This window comes from Oenanthe melanoleuca, chromosome 13 (assembly GCF_029582105.1).
Source record: "Oenanthe melanoleuca isolate GR-GAL-2019-014 chromosome 13, OMel1.0, whole genome shotgun sequence".
In the NCBI taxonomy this organism is placed as follows: domain Eukaryota; kingdom Metazoa; phylum Chordata; class Aves; order Passeriformes; family Muscicapidae; genus Oenanthe; species Oenanthe melanoleuca.
In genome coordinates, this window is record NC_079347.1 from 17,098,191 (window position 1) to 17,118,534 (window position 20,344).

The window sequence follows — 20,344 nt, forward strand, 5'->3', positions numbered from 1 at the left end:
TGCAAGGATATTTTCTTATTCTTGCTTATCTACACTTGGGAAGGAATCTCCCCATGCACCAGGCTGGGGCACAGCTCTGTGGAGAAGGACTTTGGGGTTCTGGTGGACAGTGAGCTGTCCCTGAGCCAGCAGTGCCCTGGGGGACAAGAAGGCTAACTATATCCTGGAATGAATCAGGAAAAACATTGCTGTAAGATCAGGGAGGTGATCCTGCTCCTCTGCTCAGCCCTGGTGAGGCCAGATCTGGAGTGCTGTGCCCAGCTGGGCTGCTCAAGACAGGAGGGACATGGAGCTCCTGGAGCGAGTCCACAGAGGCTGCAGAGGCTGTGGAAGGGATTGAAGGATGTCCCTACAAGGAAAGGCTTTGGGAGCTGGGGCCATTCAGCCTCTAGAGGAGACACAGCTAAGGGGGGACCTCATCCCTGTCTGTCCCTGTCTGCAGGGAGGGCTCAGAGCAGGGACCAGACTGTTCCATGGTGCCCAGCAACAGGTCAAGAGGCGTCCAGCCAACCTTTGTCAAGACCAGCCTTCTCAACCAGATGCAGGAGGGAACTCAGGACAACTGTTCTCCTGGGTTGGTAGATGGTGTCAGGGAGCAGAATGGTCCCCCTGTTATCCAGGAGGAGGCAGACAGAGAACTGCTGAGCTGCTTGGATGTTCATAAATCTATGGGACCAGATGGATCTATCCCAGGGTGATGAGGGAGCTGGCAGATGACCTTGCAAAGCCACTCTCCATCATTTACCAGCAGTCCTGGCTCACTGATGAGGTTCCAGATGACTGGAAGCTGGACAATGTGACTCCCATTCACAAAAAGGGTAGGAAGGAGGATCCTGGTAATTACAGGCCAGTTGGCCTGACCTCAGTACCTGGTAAGGTTATGGAACAGTTTATACTGAGTGTCATCACACAGCACTTACAGGATGGCCAGGGGATCAGACCCAGCCAGCATGGGTTTAGGAGGGATAAGTTGTGTTTGACCAACCTGGTCTCCTTTCATGACCAGGTGACCCGCCTGGTGGATGCAGGAAAGGCTGTGGATGTTGTGTACCTGGACTTTGACACTGTCTCCCACAGGATTCCCTGGAAAAGCTGCAGCCCATGGCTAGGACAGGAGCACTCTGTGCTGGGTTAAGAACTGGCTGGATGGCTGGGCCCAGAGAGTGCTGGTGAACGGTGCTGCATCCAGCTGGGATCAGTCACCAGTGCTGTCCCTCAGGGCTCTGTGCTGGGGCCAGTTCTGTTCAGTATTTTTGTTGATGACATGGATGAGGGTATCGAGTCTTTCAGTAAATTTGCAGATGACACTAAGCTGGGAGCATGTGTCAGTCTGGTGGAAGGGAGGAGGGCTCTGCACAGAGACTGGAAGGGTTGGATGGATGGGCAGAGCCCAGTGAGATGCAGTTTCATGAGTCCAGTGCCAGGTTCTGCATTTTGGCCACAATAACCCCTGCAGTGTTACAGGCTGGGGATGGTGGGGCTGCACAGTGCCCAGGCAGGAAGGGACCTGGGGGTGCTGCTGAACCCTGAACATGAGCCAGGGTGTGCCCTGGTGGCCAAGAAGGCCAATGGCTCTGGCCTGGATCAGGAGTGGGGTGGCCAGCAGGAGCAGGGAGGTCATTGTGCCCCTGTGCTGGGCACTGCTGAGGCCACACCTGGAGTGCTGTGCCAGTTCTGGCCCCTCAGCTCAGGAAGGACATTGAGACACTTGAGCACGTCCAGAGGAGGCAGCGAGGCTGGAGGGGCTGGAACACAAACCCTGTGAGGAATGGCTGAGGGAGCTGGGGCTGTTCACCTGGAGAAAAGGAGACTCAGGGTGACCTGATCACTCTGTGCAGCTCCCTGAAAGGTGGCTGTGCTCAGGTGGGCTTGGGCTCTTTCTCCAGGCAGCACTGACAGAACCAGAGGACACAGTCTTAAGCTGCACCAAGGAAAAGGTTGGATATTAGGAAAAAGTTTTTTACAGAAAGCATGATCAAATGCTGGAATGGTCTGCCTGGGGAGTCACCATCCCTGATGTGGCACTTGGTGCCATGGTCTAGTTGAGATGTTAGGGCATGGATTGGACTCGATCACCTTGAAGGTCTCTTCCAACCTTGTGATTCTGCGAAAGTGATGCCCAGGAAGTTCCACCTGGACATGAGGAAGAAGTTCTTTCCTGTGCAGTGACTGTGCACAGGAACAGGTTTCCCTGAGATGGTATGGAGTCTGCCTTACTGGGATTAATCAAGAAATGTCTGGACTGGATTAATCAAGAAATCCAGTGTTATGTGCTCTGGGCTGACCCTGTTTGAGCAAGGAGATGGGACCATCTGATCCTACCCATGATACACCATGTCTGATTCACTGCTGAACAGATATTAAGATATTTACCATTTTCTCGTGTGGTTGTCTAGTTGCTCCCATATATCCTCAACCTCTTATGAAAATAAATTGGGGGAGAAAAAAAATCATCATTATGTCTTAGCTCCTGCCTGGAAATTTTTCTCCAGGTACTGTTCAGGTATAATTCACGTTTATTCATAACAAAACAAGAAAAATGCTACTTAGTTAAGCATTTCAATTTTTAATTTAAAGGTATCTTGAGACAGGACAATTAGAATTGCACTTGCATTCTCTCCCACCAGGCTGACCACACCTTTGAATCATTTTGCACAGGTCAGCACAGTGCCCAGGCAGCACTGACAGGTGTGATACCCAGGTACACGTTTTGCAGTGCAATCACTCCCATGAGCTCAAGAGAAGACTTGATTTGTCCAGTAGAGAGCTTTGGTATGGAGTCTTCTGTGAATGCATATCTCAAACTAGTTAAAGCAAAGAAGGGTTTCCACCTCAGCTGGTACCATTACAGGGAAGGACTGGCTGGCTAACACCTCATCCCACACTCTGATCTCTCCTCCACTCCATCAGTCTATATGACAAGCAAGTTTAACAGTTGTTGCCAACAGCCTCTGTCCTACAGTGATGCTGAATTCAAGAAGGCATTAGCAACAGTCTCCTAGAACCTCCTTTCATCTAACATCCAATAATACATTCTTATTATTCACTTCCTTGTTAGCACTATAAACATGAATGCCTGAAATATTGACCTGGTCTTCAGAACAAGCAGTTGTGTTTCACAAAGCTTACCAGTAAAGAGATCAGAGTTGAAGCAATCTTCAGTGTTTCTCAACTGGATTGCTCCTACACACAGGCCAAGATGGGGAACTAGCCTTGCTCCTACTGTACCTGTAACAATGTGCCTGTTCACCATCAGCATTTACCTCTAGTACAGCAAAACTCTGGAAAACTAATGTCAGACTTAGGGCATGAAAGGGTTACATGTGACCCAGTTCTTTCCCTTAGTATTCATTAGGTATCACCATTTACACTCAGTAACTTGTAAACTACAGCTCTTACAAAATACTGCAGTTACTGATGCTGTGCTAGTGACAGTCTTTCCTAAAGGAACACAGTTAAGTTTCTCTTTTCTCCTGCTCTACCTACTCAACATGTTTAGTGGGTATCACATAGGCTAATGTTTCATGTGTCTGTGGTAGGAGGCCAGTGCCCATCCTGGCAGGAACACATGGACACAAGGTATGGCCTGAACAGCACACCAGGTGAGCTGACAGACATTTGCTGTTGTCACCAATATTGAGTGGGATTAGTCTTTCTTAATACACTGCAGCACTGCACTACTGCACATCAGATTTTCCTGGTATCCCACAATCCTCAGAAAATGAACCAGGTTTTAAAAATTAATATGTAATTCAGCACCTGCAGTTACTGTAAACCAAAGTTAGATTACACAAGCTGCTCTACAACCTATAAGGTGTTCAAATTCCTTTTACTGGGATTGTGTTATTTCACTGACTAGTAAACAGTCTACCACGTACTGACACCGTGTACTGTTGAATTAATCAAGAAAAGAACTGGTGTTTGCTTGAAGGATCTTTCATCTGAAATGTTACATATTCTTTCCATGAGCCGAGTTCTTCATTATTAAGATCATGGTTCAGACTGTTTCTCAAACATGAGTGTGCCTATTGACAAGGTCACGGGATGGTCTCCTCATTTTATTGTACTCCTGTAAAAAAACCCAAACAAACCAGTCAACTGAAGTGCTTTCTGCAAGAGCCAAAACCAAGCAGAAGATCTTAATACAACAAGACAACAGCAAGACAGCTGTTACAGAAAAATGTGTAGCCTCTGGAAGTAAAGTCTAGGAAAGGAAGAAGTTCACCATTTTTACAGGATAAAACAACAGTAACAGGAATAACTGAATTGCAGATTTTAGCCTTCACTAAGCAGTTACACAAGTAACACTGTATAAAACTGTCTTACTTGTAAGTGGCTGAAGTGAACAACAAGAAGAAACTCATTCTAACAGGCTGGTTGTCTTTTTGGGATAGGAGCAATGCAAGGTTTTTTTCCAACTTTTTCAAGCTTCACTCCACATTTTAGTGTGAAAGTGGTCTCAAAGTCTGTAGAACCGTTCTGCTACCACAACACACATCAGTTCTTTCTCCAGTGTTCATACATTAATCAGGCTGTCATTTCTTCAGGTACAGCTGGCTTAAGCATGAACATGAGAACAGGCTGACTACACTTCTGTTACTTCATTCCAGGAGGTAACCTATAAGGACTCTGGATATAGTCAACAGCCACTTTTACTTCTACATTATCAGAAGTTGATTTTAAAAGGTCAGAAGTTGATTTTACAAGGACTTACCTGTTATGAGATGGTCTCTGGGATGGTAGGAAGGTGTGCTATTCTGTAGTAGCTATGTTTAAGCTGCCGAGCTGTACGTCCAGACACAATCCATTTTAATTTCTGCACATTTGGTTTGGAACACTTGCTTGAGGAATATTCCATAAGGCACTTTAACACTAGCTCCTTCCAGAAGGTCAATTCTCTGTTGCTTATCTACATGACAAGACAGAATGTCTTATGTTAATAACTAGTTAAGTCATTACTTTATACATGTACTTTCAGCAGCCAAATATCCCAGGCCAAATGAAAAAACTCAACATCACAAGAAAGCTACAAAAGAAACCAATATGCCAATGCACCTGTCCCTTTCCCATTGTGTAGACCTTTTCATGCATTTTTCTTCCACCCTCCCCTGAAATTTTATCTGCACATACCTTGGAATGTAACTGTAGAAATTCCAATGCCTCCATCAACTCCAGCAGTTTTTGTTCTTCTATCTCCAGTGCCATAATAGACAGTGCCAAGACAGAAGGCTGGAGAGAGAGATGTTTTTAAGCACTGCTTTGTTAAGCTTCAGTAGTTTAATTTTCTTTGAACTTTCAAGATGTTTACCTTGGCTTTAGAAAACATGAGTCTGCAGTGACAGGCCTTAAGTTGGGTCTCAAGTCTATCAAAATTAAGGTATTTTCTCCTGTAACAAAACCAGATGAGTGAATCTAGAGGAATGCAAGCTTGATCAAGGCAGCATCACTCTGGGAACTCAGAGAAGCAGCAAGATTGTTCATTATCTAAACAAAAGCCTCATTTGTCCCAGATTACATTCAAACAGGTGTTCAGTTTTGGCAGTCCCAATGCCCAAAATAAATCTTGTGTTACACTGGGGAAGAGCTGCATTACCAAAGCAGGCTTTACAAGGAATTTCAGTGCTTACTTAGCAAAATGAACCTTTTTAAAACCAGATTTTGCAATCTTTACAATGAGGCAATACTTCACTGCAGCATAAGCAGAGATTTATTATATCATTATTATTGAGCAAGTTTGGTTTTCAGCTCACAGAGAAATACTCCATTTATGAAAACAGTATTTAAAATTACAATAATATTAAACCACAGATGCTCACATTTATGGCAATTACCAGTAAGGGGGAAAGTTTGTGGGATTTTTAAAGTATAGAAAGACCAATTACTCAAGCAATTTCCCTGCTTATTTTTCTATATTCAACATTCTCTGGTCATAGGCAGTTATAGCAAAATCAGGATTAGCTATTGTACCTTTCACAGCTTAAATTCTCATGAATGAATGAATGATAGAGCTGTAGAAACTGGAAGGCTGTTACAGCTTTGACTTTCCAACACAATTTCTCCAATATGATTTTCTCCATTCTCATCATATCAGAAACAGTGAACCTATACTGGCTTATTCGAATTAAGTCAGTGGCTAAGGGCACATTTCTCTCTTCTTCTGATGCCTTCACAGCCAAGTAGAAGCAGCTGAGTCCGACACAGCCCAAGTGTTTAGGCTGTACCTAAAGAAAAGTGAATTGTTATTTTCAAAGAATGCCTCTGATCAGCTATTACAACATGCAAGTATCAAATGGTAGGCACCGATCTTTTAATCAAAAAAATATGGGGGATAAGGGGTTGTTTTGCTTTTTGGAGATTGAAAACTAAGTCTTTTATCAAACATTCTTACCTTTATTTAACTAAACAAGAAAATAGTTAAGCACTGTAAATTGTATCTCATTCATCTGAACAGCAAGACTGCAGAACAATTTTAATTGAGGTAGAACTGGCTTGTTAACAGGGTTCTAAAACAGCATAATAGGAAGTTTTTAGGACTTAAAAGTGTTGTACATATTGGATGATAGTAAAAAAATGGAGGGTTCTACCTCTATTTTAAACATATATACACACATGTACATGTATATATAAATTGTCCTATTTTATTCCATAAACAATGCAATCCCGATTTTTACTGTTTATTCTGGATTCACAAGTCTTTGAAATCATCATTTTCCAATCCATTCCATCTGGCTTTCTCATTTTTGTTTGAACACACAAGGAAAACAAGCTTTTGTTCTTGTCCAGATTGTACAGTGGTAATCCTGTCTTGTCTTTAACTGTTAGACAATTAAAAACAACCCAGGTCAGCATGTCACATCTTCATGGGAGAATGCAGTGCTAACTAATGTCTGACCAGATTTTAAGTGCTCGACAGCATCTTGATATACACAAGGCTTATTGAAAAGGCAGTAAATAAGAAGTAATTTAAGGTGTTTTTGTATCTATGCAACAGGACAGGCAGTCTGTTTTGGTCTAAGCCATTAACAAGTCCCGTTTCCCAGCCCATGGGCATCCTTTAGTTTTTTCTTTTTCAGAGGAAACACTTTTCCTAACAACACCAAAATCTGAACGGAGAACACCATTTTTTTAGCTCTGTGCAACCAAAAATCTCTGGAAAGAGCTAAACGTTGGGTTTATTTAAACCCAAGACATTCTAGCTTCGAATAGGAATTAGGCTGAGAGCTTCGAAAAGCCTTACCTTCATTTTTGACAAGAACCTATCTAAGAAATTCACAGCTAGTGAGAACGTCTCGGTGTGGAAGCCAAAGAACTGAGTCAGGCTGAGCAGATCCTTCACCTCGAAGTCTCGCAGCCGTGCGGTCATTCGCAGGCCGCTGTCGTGGGCAGCCTCGAGCAGCCTGAGGCCGGCGGCGCGGGGCTGAGCCCGCGGCTCCTGCTCCAGCAGCACGGGCAGCTCCAGCAGCAGCTCCCGAGCCTCGCCCGCCGCGGTATCGATCATCTGCACGGCACACACCGCCGGACAATGAAACAGCTAAAGCACGGCAAACTCCCCGAAACCTCGCAGACACCACGGCCAACACGCAGGGAGCGCCCCGGGGCAGCGCCGGCCCCGCAGCCGGAGCGAGCGGCGCACGGCGGGACATGCCCGGGCCTGCCCCTGCTGCGCGGGGCTCTGCCGGCGGAGAGCGACCGCGCCTTCCGCCGGGGGACGGAGGGACGGAGGGACAACGCGTACCCCACGGAAGGGATGGGAAGGGACGGGACGGGCACGGGGATGCCAAACGCGCAGCCGGCGGGACGGGAGCCGGCCGCGCGCCCTTACCGTGTCTGTGCAGCCCCGTTCCCTGCCCGGGAGCGGAGGGACCGGGCGGGCTGGGCTGGGCTGGGCTGTCCGGAGCGGGGCCGTGGGCAGGGCCGGGCACGGGCCGGGCACTGTCCTGCCACACACGGGAGCGCTCCCCGAGCCCGCCAGCCCCCGGCCGCGCAGTGCCGCCCTCTGGGGGCTCCGCCGTGTAAGGCCCCGCCTCCGCCCAGCCCGTCCCTCCTTCGCCCGGCCTGTACCGCCCCCGGCCCGGCCTGTACCGCCCCCGGCCCCGCCCGGCCTGTACCGCCCCCGGCCCGGCCTGTACCGCCCCCCGCCCGGCCTGTATCGCCCCCGGCCCCGCCCGGCCTGTACCGCCCCCGGCCCGGCCTGTACCGCCCCCGGCCCGGCCTGTACCGCCCCCGGCCCCGCCCGGCCTGTACCGCCCCCGGCCCGGCCTGTACCGCCCCCCGCCCGGCCTGTACCGCCCCCGGCCCCGCCCGGCCTGTACCGCCCCCGGCCCCGCCCGGCCTGTACCGCCCCCGGTCAGCCCGTCCCGCCCCCGGCCCCGCCCGGCCTGTACCGCCCCCGGTCAGCCCGTCCCGCCCCCGGCCCGGCCTGTACCGCCCCCGGCCCCGCCCGGCCTGTACCGCCCCCGGCCCGGCCTGTACCGCCCCCCGCCCGGCCTGTACCGCCCCCGGCCCCGCCCGGCCTGTACCGCCCCCGGCCCGGCCTGTACCGCCCCCGGCCCGGCCCGTCCCCGCCTATTCCCGAGGCGGGCGCGCCCGGGCTCTCACCGCCCCGTGAGGGGCACCGCCCCGAGCGCAGGGCCGCACTCCGTACTCAGGCCCGGCCCCACATCTTCCCAGACAGATGCCATCGGTTCGCTCGTTGGGGCGCTGGGAGCTCCCAGAAGGGCGCACAGCCCCGGTACAAATGGCTTTTAAAGCATAAATGGCTTCTCAACCCTTGCGATGGCTCCCGGCTGGGTTTCCAGGCCTGGGCAGATGCTGCCCCCCAGGCTGGCGGGGTTTGGTGCTTACCGCTCTCACCTCCAGCACGGCTGGAACTTCTCAGGTGCAAGGCATTAAAGCGTTCGTGTCTTTAACCCTTTCCAATCCCTCCTGTAATATATGTTAGAAAAATTCGTGCTGGTTTGTAATGTATGTGAAATAAATCATGTTTGTATAAATAAAGAAAATAATAAGGAAACTTTAGAATATAAGCTGCAGTTGGAGAGAAAGAATTGCCTCACGAAAATTGCAGCACTGCAGCCATCAACAAAGGACCTAAATTAACAAGGTAATAGAATGGATCCAGCGGGGTTGGCCCTTTCAGAGACAGCCCAGGGAACACCCAAGCGATGAACACCCGACAAGAATCGATAATCAAGATAACCGGAGTCGTCAGGGAAAACTACATCTCCTTACCTGGTTCCCGTGAGCCAAAATGTACATTCACCAAAATTCATCACTTCCCAGAAATGGGAACGCAGAGGAAGAGGCTGCATGAATATGCGAAACCGCGAAAAGAAAGGAGGATCTCTGCTCCAGGCTAGAAAAAACTGTATAAAACAGGTTCGGCCGAGAGGCATTTGTGAACACTGGGGGATCCGAAGCGCTAGAGGTCGGATCGGTGTGTGTTCACCCGCGCCGACCCCGGCTCGGCGCTGTCCCTTTTGTGGCTATCGAGGACCGTATTTCGGTCACAAAATAAAAATCGATTCTTTTGATCATATTTAATTCGATCCTTTTATTATCTATAACACTCCTATTTTTTGGTATATTCGTGAAAGCTGTGATTGTCACCGAACCTGCAGGGAGAAAAACCTCCAACAACACTTCTAGTGTTAAAGAATCAAGGTATTGCTTTATTCTGGCCAGGATGGGCAACAGAAATAATTCCATCCACACATAGCCCAAGAGTGCAGAGAAAATCAATCCATGACACATCCAACACTCAAACCAGCATTGAGAACTAACAGGAGCTGAAAATACTCCACTCCTGAACAGATTAAGCAAGTAAAGGGAATTGTATACTGCAAAGCGCTTTTGTTTTGGGCAAGCTTGAGGCCAAGGGCATTTATTTATTTAGTTAATGTTCCATTATGTGCTACTTTATCCAAAGTGATTACCAGTTCCTTAAAAGGACTGAACAATGGCTGAAGAATCCATTTTGCAGCCCATTTCGATGGTATTTCAAATGGCTTCAAGGTACTTAGGTTTTTTTCTTACAGCTGTTGAGGTGTTATTTTCAAGATATTTTGTGAAGGTTACTATGAATTGCTTGAAAGGCTTAAAAAATTCTCTTGAGGAGTGAATTGACCTTTTCTGAAAAGCAAGGTTTTTAGTAAGGCAGACCTCTTTCCCTCTTCAAAGAAAATACATGTTGGTGTGTCATTAATACATGAAGTGATATATGGGTTTAAACTGATTTTATCTGTACTGGTGGAGATATTGAACACACACACGTCTTGCTGATGGGAGGAAGTACTCTGCATCTCAGGAGGCATGAAAGAGTTCAAATCCAGGTGGATTTTATGGTTTGTAGAAATTATCTTAGGAAGACTAAGTTTGCAATAAAGCCTAGGTGATAATTATCCTGAGAAGGATATACCTTTTTTTTTCCAGTGAAGTCTGTTGGCTTGTTTGATGTTTAGAAATCTTCCTGAAAGAAAAGTTGAAAGGTTTTTGGTACTACTTTTTGCTACGTATATTGATAGCCGACATCTGAACGCACAAGCCAAGTCATCCTAGTCTAAGAGTGGGATTTTTGTCTCTACATATATCTGCTTTTGAGCATGTTTGTTTTGCACTTGCCATAAATTTTGCTTCTCAAGTGCTTAATGCCTCCCTTTGAAATAGAGAAAGGTTAAGTTGCATTTTAAGTGGTGAGACAACACTGATTGTGAATAAATTCTGGTCCCCTCTGCCTGAAATGAGCAGTGAGCTGAATTTTCTTCCAGAGGTAGGTCTTTGTTTTCTAACTATGGGAAATATATTGGCTACAAGGTATAAAAATACCTTAGCAAAATATGTTAATGTGTGTGTGGGGGTTTAACTGTTTAGAACCACTGACTAACTACTGTAAAGGACATTGCATGTTTTCACAAGAGTGAGAACTCACCAAAGCAACCCTTGAGTTGCTTTGAATCCGGTGGTTGCAATTCCCTGTTAAAAGCACTTGGCACATCCTCCCTGTGTTGATGTCTGTCCTTACCAATATTCAGTGCCCTGTTGTCACCCAAGGAGGGGATGATGAAACAGCTCTCCAGGAAGCCTCTGCAGTTGTGCTCCTTCCTTTGAAGAACAGTAAAAGAGGGACTGTTTCATACATCCATGGGCTTTATCACCTTATTTACTCAATATATGAATCAAAAGTGATGTTTATACTATTTTCTCCTATTGTACTTACCGCGGATTTATTGTGGGTTCGTTTAATTCTTCCTATAATTTATCATTACACTTGTGGAAATTAATTACCATTTGGAAGAATCTTTGTACTTCAGAAAAACTTCCAGCAGGGAAGACTAGAAGGAAATAAAGTAAGAGAAGCAGAGATTTTTTAAGAAAAAATGTGATTTTCATAGAAGAGTTTGGATTTCTGGAAGGCTCAGTGGAAGTCAGCATGAGGGAGTCCTTGAATGTGAAAGTGAAATGAATGTGAAGTCCTTGAATGTGAAATGACCAAATACCACGCCTGTGCCTCTTTCCCCTCTAAAACACCTGCATGAAATCTGAGTTTCTACTTGCTGTCCATTTCCCTTCCTTCCTCAGACCTTTGCAAATTGCTGGTTGAGAGAATGATCTAAAAGGCATTGGTTTGACCCTCATTATAATGTCCTTGATTTGAGTGTCTTATTAGACAGGAAAAAGTAATTTGTTAAAAAAAATGAGAGTGGAAGCATCAAATCCCAGGTCTCATGCCACAGCCCATCTGAGAGATAATGAATTGTCTTTTGGTGCTACAAACTCTAAATCAATCTGTTGCTATTGGATGACATTCCCATATAATTGCCCATGAATGCAAACTCAAGTACTTCAAGTATTCACCGATGCAGCATATTAGAAATAAAGATTATACTAAATTAGGTGTCATGAATATGTATATTCATGTTGCCAGTAAATAAGTCTGAGTTATCTAAATTAAAATTCAAAATTACATATTGCAAAGGAAGTGTTCTTTTTTTTTTTTTTTTTTTTAAGAGTTGGAAAACATTTGTAGTATTCTTTCTTTCATTACTATGCACATAATAATCATGTGAAGCAAATGATACTTCTCTTCATGCTGCTTGTTTTAAATAGCTTTTATTTCTCAAGTTGCTCTTAAAAATAGACTAAAGGAGTGCTGTAAAAAGCAGTAGGCTGTGGATCTTGTTTGAAGTCACTGACAGCAGGCATAATCACCGGCCTGTTTTTTGTTCTTGCAGTAAGGATTCTGGACTGAGGTGATGGCATGGAAAAGCAGTTCATGTTGATTAAATATAACACAGAAGTTCTGATTTAAAGATGTTCTTTGGGCTTAGGCACTTGGCAAACAGAAGCCCAAAACACCTTCATGGGGCTACTGTAGCCACTTGGGCAGCAGCTTGGGAAGTGCTGCTGAGTTGCCAGACTCGTGCTGGAGTGGCTGAAGTGAGTGCACATCCTCATCTGCTCTGCAGGCTGCTGTGTTGGGTACAGGATGCTTCAAGAGAGGTGCTGCAAACAGTGAGAGCACTAGGAGCTCCTGAAATGCATTGCAGCTGTTCCCTTCTAGCTCTGGCAGAGGAGAGAGAGGATTAACACTGGACAGTAAAGATGCTGCATCTTCTCTCCTAGTTGTCCGTTCAGTGGTTGTCATGCCTGAGACAAGGACACAATTTTCTTGTGGTTTGATCTGAGTGTTCCCAGTGTCTGCAGCTGTGCCAAGCTGAGAAGTGCTGGGAGTGCTGCAGGGGGCCATGGTGAGCCTGCCATGGAAGCAGAGTGGATAGTTGCAGGAGTGGTATTTTCCTCTTTTCTACTTAACTTGTGTCAGTGTCTCTGAGAAATCTCAGTGTCTGTTTAATCCTCACTGCCACAGTCAGCACCTGCAGGACTTAATTGTGTGCATTGGTCTCACTGAGGCTTCCCCCATTCTCCTTGCCCCAGGATCCAGCAGCCTCAGTCCAGCTCAAGGCTGTGCTCCAGGAGGGGCTGTGACTGATCTCCCCTGCTTGGCCAGACTTGTTTGGATTTCCCAGATGGGCCTTGGACCTGGGGTGTCCCCTGGTTTGTCTGGTGATGACAGTGCAGCCCGTGGCTGCCACCAGGCTGGCTCTGCTCCTGCTTTGGGGTTGTGGCTTTGTTGGTGAGGTTCTGCCCTGCCTTTGCCAGGGTTTGCCTCAGCTTTTTTGTTATCTTCTATAGCAAGACAGCTGTATAGCTTCTGGCACTCCATTCTCAAGACAGCTAAATTAATTAATGCTGTCTTTTCACCCTTTGCTGTGTGTTTTATGACTATAGCATCAAAATTAACATAAAGATTCTTAAAATTATTTTTTTCTGTGATTTCAGTTTAAAAAATATATTACTGTAACAGTATGATTTCAATTGAAAAAATAAATTACTGTAACAGCTGGAAAAGTTTCTCCCTGCTCCTTCTCTTGTGTTTGTTCTCTTATTATAATAATTGTCTTTAGTTCATTAATATAATTGTACAGAAGTGCACATAAGAAAGAAAAGTAAATGAAAGGAAAGAGGTGAAGCTTCCCAAGTAAATGTAAGATCCTGTAGGAGATTTGATTTGTCTGCTGTTATTCCTTTACTGATTCTCATTATATCAAATATGTCAGAGGAGAGAGTAAAGATCTCTGAGATGGGTTTAAGTACAAGAGCTTGGTAATACAGGTGAGAGGTGAAGGAGACAAGTATTTAATTCATCTGGACCTGCCTTAGGGAAAGTATGTTCATGATATTAAGTCCAGCTTAGGCTCAGGAGAACTGTGGAATTCTGATTTCAAAGGCCCCATTTCAAAGCTTGCAAAAGTCCAGGTTCTTAAAAGTATTTATATATCTAACACCCACTCTCTTTAATGTAAAGAATTTAGATGTCTAAGCTCCACTGAAGATGAAAGGTCACAGAGACCAGAGGGGGCATCAGTTAGCCCCAGCAGTGAGTGATTTGTTTCAAGTGTAGATTAAATTAATTCAAAACTTTCTTGTGACTTTTGCTTTACATTACATTGTTCAGATTTTAATCAGAAAAAACTCTACAGACCAAAAAGAAAGGCAGTGAGCTCTGCATTTCCTTGCTATAAATCATTTGAGAGAAGGACTCTTTGTCACACCATGGAGATTGTAAAACTTTTCATAAATACCAAAACCTGGGAAGGATTTAGGACCTATTGATATTCTTACATTGATCTTAGTCAAACATCTCCTTTATGCTTTCTTCTCTCTTTATTTTCTAAACAAAGAAGAATTACATGTTAATAACAGGATATCTCCTTTTTCAAACTAGAAAGCTTGTTATTGTATATTGTGTGAGTGAAGTTGCCAGGTTAAGGAGACTTTCAGGGGTTTCTCTGCCTTGTCTTGGGCAAAAATAATGCCCAAACACCTATTTTGGATAGGGATAATGGCAGTCCATTAGCTCTCTTTTCTCTATTACTGCACTGGAATAATATGTAATCTATATGTTAGTCTCCTGTCTGTATCTGGTATCTGAGCTGTATGCTTGCTTATGTGATCTCTTTGAGCTATTTTTGTGATGCATTGATTTTAAAAATAATATTTTACCCCCAAAGTATTTACATTGACATAATTCAGGAAAATGCTTTGCTGTTTCACACTCCTTTCCCCCAGCCTTTGTTAAGAGCATCAGCAAGCTTTGTGAATATGACTGCTGTGTAGTTAGCTGCCCTAGAAGAAGAGGATGTGGATGGGGTATGAAATCATGCAGTATAAACTTAAAAACTAGCAGCAGTCATGTAATCTTCATGGTTATATCTTCTCTGCCTATAATTTTCAGCCAGGTATTTTCTCCCACTTTGACAAGATCCAGGACTGCTTTTATAGGAAGAGTCATGGTAGCTGGATTTGGAATGTAGGATAATTTGTTGAACAGACAGGGAAGGCTGAGACCAGGCACTTGTGATGATTAATAAGCCTGTAAAATTGTGTGTGTTTTTGTTAATCACCTTAAGAGGAGCAGCCTGGGGAAAGTGTCAGTTTCCTTCAGAGAGAATTGTTAGAAATCCTAAAGTCATTACGAGACAGTACAAAGTCATGCTTCATGTTTCAATATTTTATTTTTTTTTGCTTATGGATGGAATGTTTCCAATGGTTGTGTGGGTGCTGCACATTTGCTTTAGGCTTACTGATAATGGGCTCATTGTTCTGACTACTCTTCCAATATTTTAATTTTTTTTTGCTTGTGGACTGAATGTTTCCAATGGTTGTGTGGGTGCTGCACATTTGCTTTAGGCTTACTAATAATGAGCTCATTGTTCTGACTGCTCTGGAATAACAGTTGGTGAGCCCTCTAAGCTGAGATTTGACATGATGGAAATACACAGTTTGTCCTTTTTTTTGTTAAGAAAAAATTAGGAAGTCAATCACTTGCACTTGGAAGCTTGTTTTTTCCTTTTTAAAAAAGTCAGCTTTTTGATAACTCCCAAATGAATGCAACTTGAATCACTAATTGAGAGCTCAGGAGCAGATTCATCAATCAGTGGAATCCATCCCATCATTTCTTCTATCTCTCTCAGTGCTGGTCTTACCTACCAGCAGATCCACAGCTTGTTTGTAAAGAGAAATCTGACATTCCTCTCCCTGGGGATCTTTGGCACTGTGCTTGGCTGAAGAGCCCAAAGAGATGGCATGAGCAAGTAATTTTTGTTTGTTGGATCATGTACTACTTGGGGAAAAGCAAAAATACACAGAAAAGATTGTTGCTTGAAGATGTTATTCCTGCCACAACCTCTAGAACAAGGTGACACCTGGTCATGGGAGTTTGCCTTGGCTGGGTTTGTGTCTTTTTAAAGAAGAAATATTTTGTCCTGTTACCTGTGTCTTACTTTCAAGAAAATGGTCTGCCATTCCTACTGTGATTTACCAAATGAGTTAAGTAGTTCAGGTAGCAGTTTAAACAACCAAGAGTTAAATATCTTTTATTAAACCATAGATTTACAGTAGTTGCCAAGTCAGTCTCTATCCATGTTTTTGGGCCAGCTCTGTGGTTAGAGCTCATCTCAGAATATGGAGTATCAGGATATTTCAGTTCGTGTGCAGAACTACATTCTTCTTTTCAAAGGCTGTTTCAGAAGAAAAATGGACTGGTGTTCACAAAGGCAGAGCTGTGATTAAAGGACAGGCTGCTTTCCTGATGCCCCTTTTTGGTTGTACTGAAGATCTTCAGATAACCTAATGAAGTGAATTTTGCTCTTGCAGGGAGAAACCATAGCAACCTGCCACTTTAGAATGCATGGCATATAATATATCTGTTCTTCAGATAGTATTTCACAGTCCATAAATAGTCATTTCCTAATGTGTGAATGTAAAATGTCAGACAAATGTAGCTGGAGTGACAGTATTGTCTCTGGGGTAAACGTGAGTCCTGTTGTGCTGCTTGTCTGCTGCTGCACATTTGAAAAGCAGGTCCCAGAGGAGGGCAAGGGAACTATGTTTTTTAGTTTTTAATGCATGGGTGAGAGAGGTGCTGTGAAATTTGGTTATTGAAAGGGCTGCAGTCCCCCAGTGCTGCTCTGATCTTGCCTTCCAACCTGTATGTGCCCCTGCTTATTTTTGTCATAGTTTCCTTAAATTATGGTATATCGAGTTCCAGGTTTTTGGTCAGTGGTCTCTGTGGAGGCTCAAACAGTGCTGGAAGCACTCAGTAATCCTGTAGTGGGAGTGAGTACCCTGCAACCTGCTCACAGCTGCCAGCTGTTTGTTGGAAACATGGAAAATATTCCTCCTTGGTTAAATAAATAAATTCTTGTGAGCAGCCTCACTGACTTCTGCTCATGTCACCCTCCCACTACAAGATCTGAAACAGCTGAGACAAGTAATTTCTGCAGAAACCAGCTTGTGAATTCAGCTTGTGAGCCTCAGAATCTGCTGCCAGTTTTAGGGACTGGGCTACCAGACAGAAGGGACTGAGAAGGAATGACTTAGCTTTTTTTTTTTTTTTTTTTTTTGTGGAAAGGGCCAGATGATTAGTGCATTGAAGGAATAAATAGGCAAATATTTAGTGATGCTGCTAGGGATTGATTTAGACTAAACAGCTAAATGTTTAAAAACTAAATGTTTTTCTTAAAAAATATTATCATGACTCCAGCTTGTGTAGGGAGTGTTTAAAAATCAACTTAAATGGCTGAATGTTCTCTATGAATATATGTTTTGTGGAGTAGAGGCATTTCAAATAGCTTTTTTTGCTACAAATCAAGTGTTAACAGCCAAATTTGTTAAAAATGCTGAATTATTTTGATAGGGCTGTGATTTACTTAAGAGGATTGCAGAATAGTGTTGGTTGGTTGGTTTTTTCTGTTTCTGTGCCATAGTGGGTCAAGGCTGTGCTATTCCTTCTGCTCCTTTAAACTGATCTGGCTCCTTATTGTTTGTGACACATTGATTTTGTTTAAATTAGAGTTATTCAAATTTTTCTTATCACGACTCCATTTCCTTGCATTTTTTGACTATCATACCTGTTCAATAGCAGTTTTTGTCCTTCTGGTTAGTTTTAGGTTAGTTTTTCATCCACCCTTGAGTAGTTATGCCTTTATGAATAACAGTAGAGCAGATTTAAGCTATTCCCATTGTCACAATTTTTTGTTCTATTACCTTTCTGTTTGATCTGAATCCCAGTTGTTTTCACCTTTTGATTTGTTTGCACTGCATAGTTGGTGTTTGTGTGTAGATGGATTCAGCACTGAAATCACTTGTTACCACTCATGTGGAAGAAAATGCTGTGGGTTTCTTGGTTTGGTGATGGTTTTTTTTTTTGCTGTTTGTTTGCCCAGGTGTACTAGCAGGTTTTTCACCTTGTCTTGCTTGGGGATCTAAAAGGAATCCCTTTGTTGAGAGGGGACACTTAAACTTGAAGGAAAATGTAAATGACAGTATGTATTCTCAGATCTGTACTACCAAAACTAATGGTGCAAACAATCGTGTGGAAAATTAAAACCTTTCCCAGCAGATGGGAGATTCATCCTTCTCCCAGATGAGGGCAGTGGTGGCTCATGGATTGCACAGTCCCTGCTCATGTTTAATGGAACACTCATTACAGACTGGGATCTGGTGTATTTATGTTAGGAGTTTCAGCGAATGTGTTGTGGAATTATTTTTATAAATTCAGGGCTGAGAAATACGAGAAAAGAATGTGAAAGGAGATATTTTTAAATAGAGGACTTTCAACTTAACCTCCCCCTAGAAGGATTTTTGAGTTTTGAAGAGAATCAGGACAACTTGCTGAAGGGAATAAGATGCACTCACTTGACAAATAGAGTTTGCAAATCTGTATCTGAAGTTTTCTAGATTTTCAAATTATCAAGTTTTGCAAGAATGAAGAGTAATTTTTGCTGAATAATTATTTTCCATACACAGTGTTTCATTTTACTACAAATCTATTTACATACACTTAAATCTTGTGCTTTGCTACATCTTCATGTGGCTGCTTTGCAGCAGCAGACATGGAAGTCTGAGATGAGTAATTTCCCTTCCCCTTGCCTTAACATAAGACTCATCATGTTTTTTTTTAATTTGCTTTCATTATTGAGTAATATTAATGGATTTGAGAGAGAATAATGTATGTTGTTGCAGGTGTTTTAAGGATGTGGTATTTTGAAGTGTGACTTCTCTACCAATTGAGGACTTTTTGATATTGCATCTAGTGACAAGGTTTTTGGGGCAGTTAATGTACCAGTGAAGATAAGATTGGAACTAGACAGCTTGCTGAGGTGGCACAAGAGCTGGATTGAATAATATAATTAATTATGTAATTGGGTATTCTGGTTTTAAGAATCTGCTGATATTATGTCCAGTCTGCTTTTGTTTGTTCTCTGCTCAGCTTTACATAAGCTTGTGCTCCAGTGAGTCTGGCCACTCTGCCATCACAAGCCAATAATGGTGCAGAAGAGTGAGCTGAGATCCCTACAGAAGACTTGGCAGATGATTAAATGAAGTGAAAGAGAAACTCCTTGCAAACACAGCTGCTGCTGGCTGCTGAATGGTGGGATGTTTGTATTTGTGTGCCTGCTAACACCACTGTACATGATGAGAGTTTCCTGAAGGCTTTGCTAGAGCAATGTGAAAGATGGATATCTAATCCCTGGTTGGTGAAAAGTGGTAGTCACTGGCTTTGAGGTGACAGGGAGCACATCCACACTTCAGTTCTGAGTGTTAACTGCTAGACAGAGCTTTTATTTTAAGCTTAAGAACAAGTGTATTAGCTCTGCTTGCAAATAATTTTAACTGTAATTTAAGAAATTTATCCAGCTAAATTTTTCTTTGTTGGATTTATCTAGTGTGTGCCAGTGGAGTCTTGTACCATAGAATAACATTCCTGCTTTCTGTGCCTGGTAAGCAATGGCATAGATGGGCCCTGGAGGTGGGACTCTAAACTCAGTCTGTATAAAAACATAATCACATTTTCAAGGTATGTAGGCAGCAAACTTCTGAGATGAGGAGGGTGTTGGAGGAGTAGGTCTGCATGCAGTCCAAGGGGTAATGCAGGCTGAATGTGCTGTATTGTGTGGCTGCTGCCTCCTGAATGTGCAAAAGGAGCTAGTGGCACTTTTCAACTGAGCCTTGCCCTTTTGTGTGGGAATTTGTAGTACAAATATACCTTGTGTGCTGAATGGTGCCATCCTGGCACCTGCCTATCTTCAGGCACCTGCTGATACTCTCTTTGTAAGGAGTGTGGAGGTTAAAGCATCCTTGCTGGTCACTTCTTGTGCCTCAAGCAGTGGGGTCCACGAGGGACTGGCTCCTTCCTTTGAGGCCACTGGGACATGAATGGTGAGGGCAGTGTGGTCAGTGACAGGAATTTGGGAATCTTTTCTTAGAAAGTGGACAGGGCAAACACCCCTCTCGTGTTTTGCTGAGCTTTGTGGCTGCCTGGAGAACCTGGGCTTCATTAAGCATGCAGCTGTAAATTGTCAAGCTACAAACAACAAAACCAATACTGATTAGTTAAATATTTATGGGCTCCTGGCTGGATGTTTATTATGTTGTAACATAGTATGGTTTTCAGGTTAAAGCTGTGAAATAACATTAATTCTGATCTTGGCTTGGGAAACCCTTCCCTAGGAGGCATTTACACTTGGCTGGCTGCTGGTCTGAATCTAGCACGAGTCTGGGTCTGAGGAACTGCAGAAGCATGGGGAATTATGGTAGCATTCTGTTTGCAAACCTTCTGTTTAACATTTAGCATGAGGTTTGTGAATATGTGTATTGGCCAGGAAGCCTAGTGCTGTGCTCCTTTGGGAGGGAAGTCTGCATTTTGGAGCCTTGACAGGTTATCTGTGTGCTGAGATCTCAGAGACAAGGGGCAATGCCCTTCCCTTTCATTTTGGGTACT

At 44.0% G+C, this 20,344-nt stretch overlaps 1 protein-coding gene across 1 annotated transcript; it reads right to left on the minus strand.

Moving 5' to 3' along the window:
* Positions 1-3,810: 3,810 nt before the first annotated feature.
* CCNG1 (cyclin G1) lies at positions 3,811-8,013 on the minus strand. The gene is made up of 7 exons (XM_056502505.1): positions 7,823-8,013; positions 7,238-7,498; positions 5,968-6,221; positions 5,309-5,387; positions 5,131-5,229; positions 4,715-4,909; positions 3,811-4,069 (listed from the first exon to the last, which is right to left on the minus strand). Exons 2-6 carry the CDS (start codon positions 7,496-7,498, stop codon positions 4,718-4,720), a joined length of 885 nt encoding a protein of 294 aa, XP_056358480.1. The 5' UTR covers positions 7,823-8,013; the 3' UTR covers positions 3,811-4,069; positions 4,715-4,717.
* Positions 8,014-20,344: the final 12,331 nt, after the last annotated feature.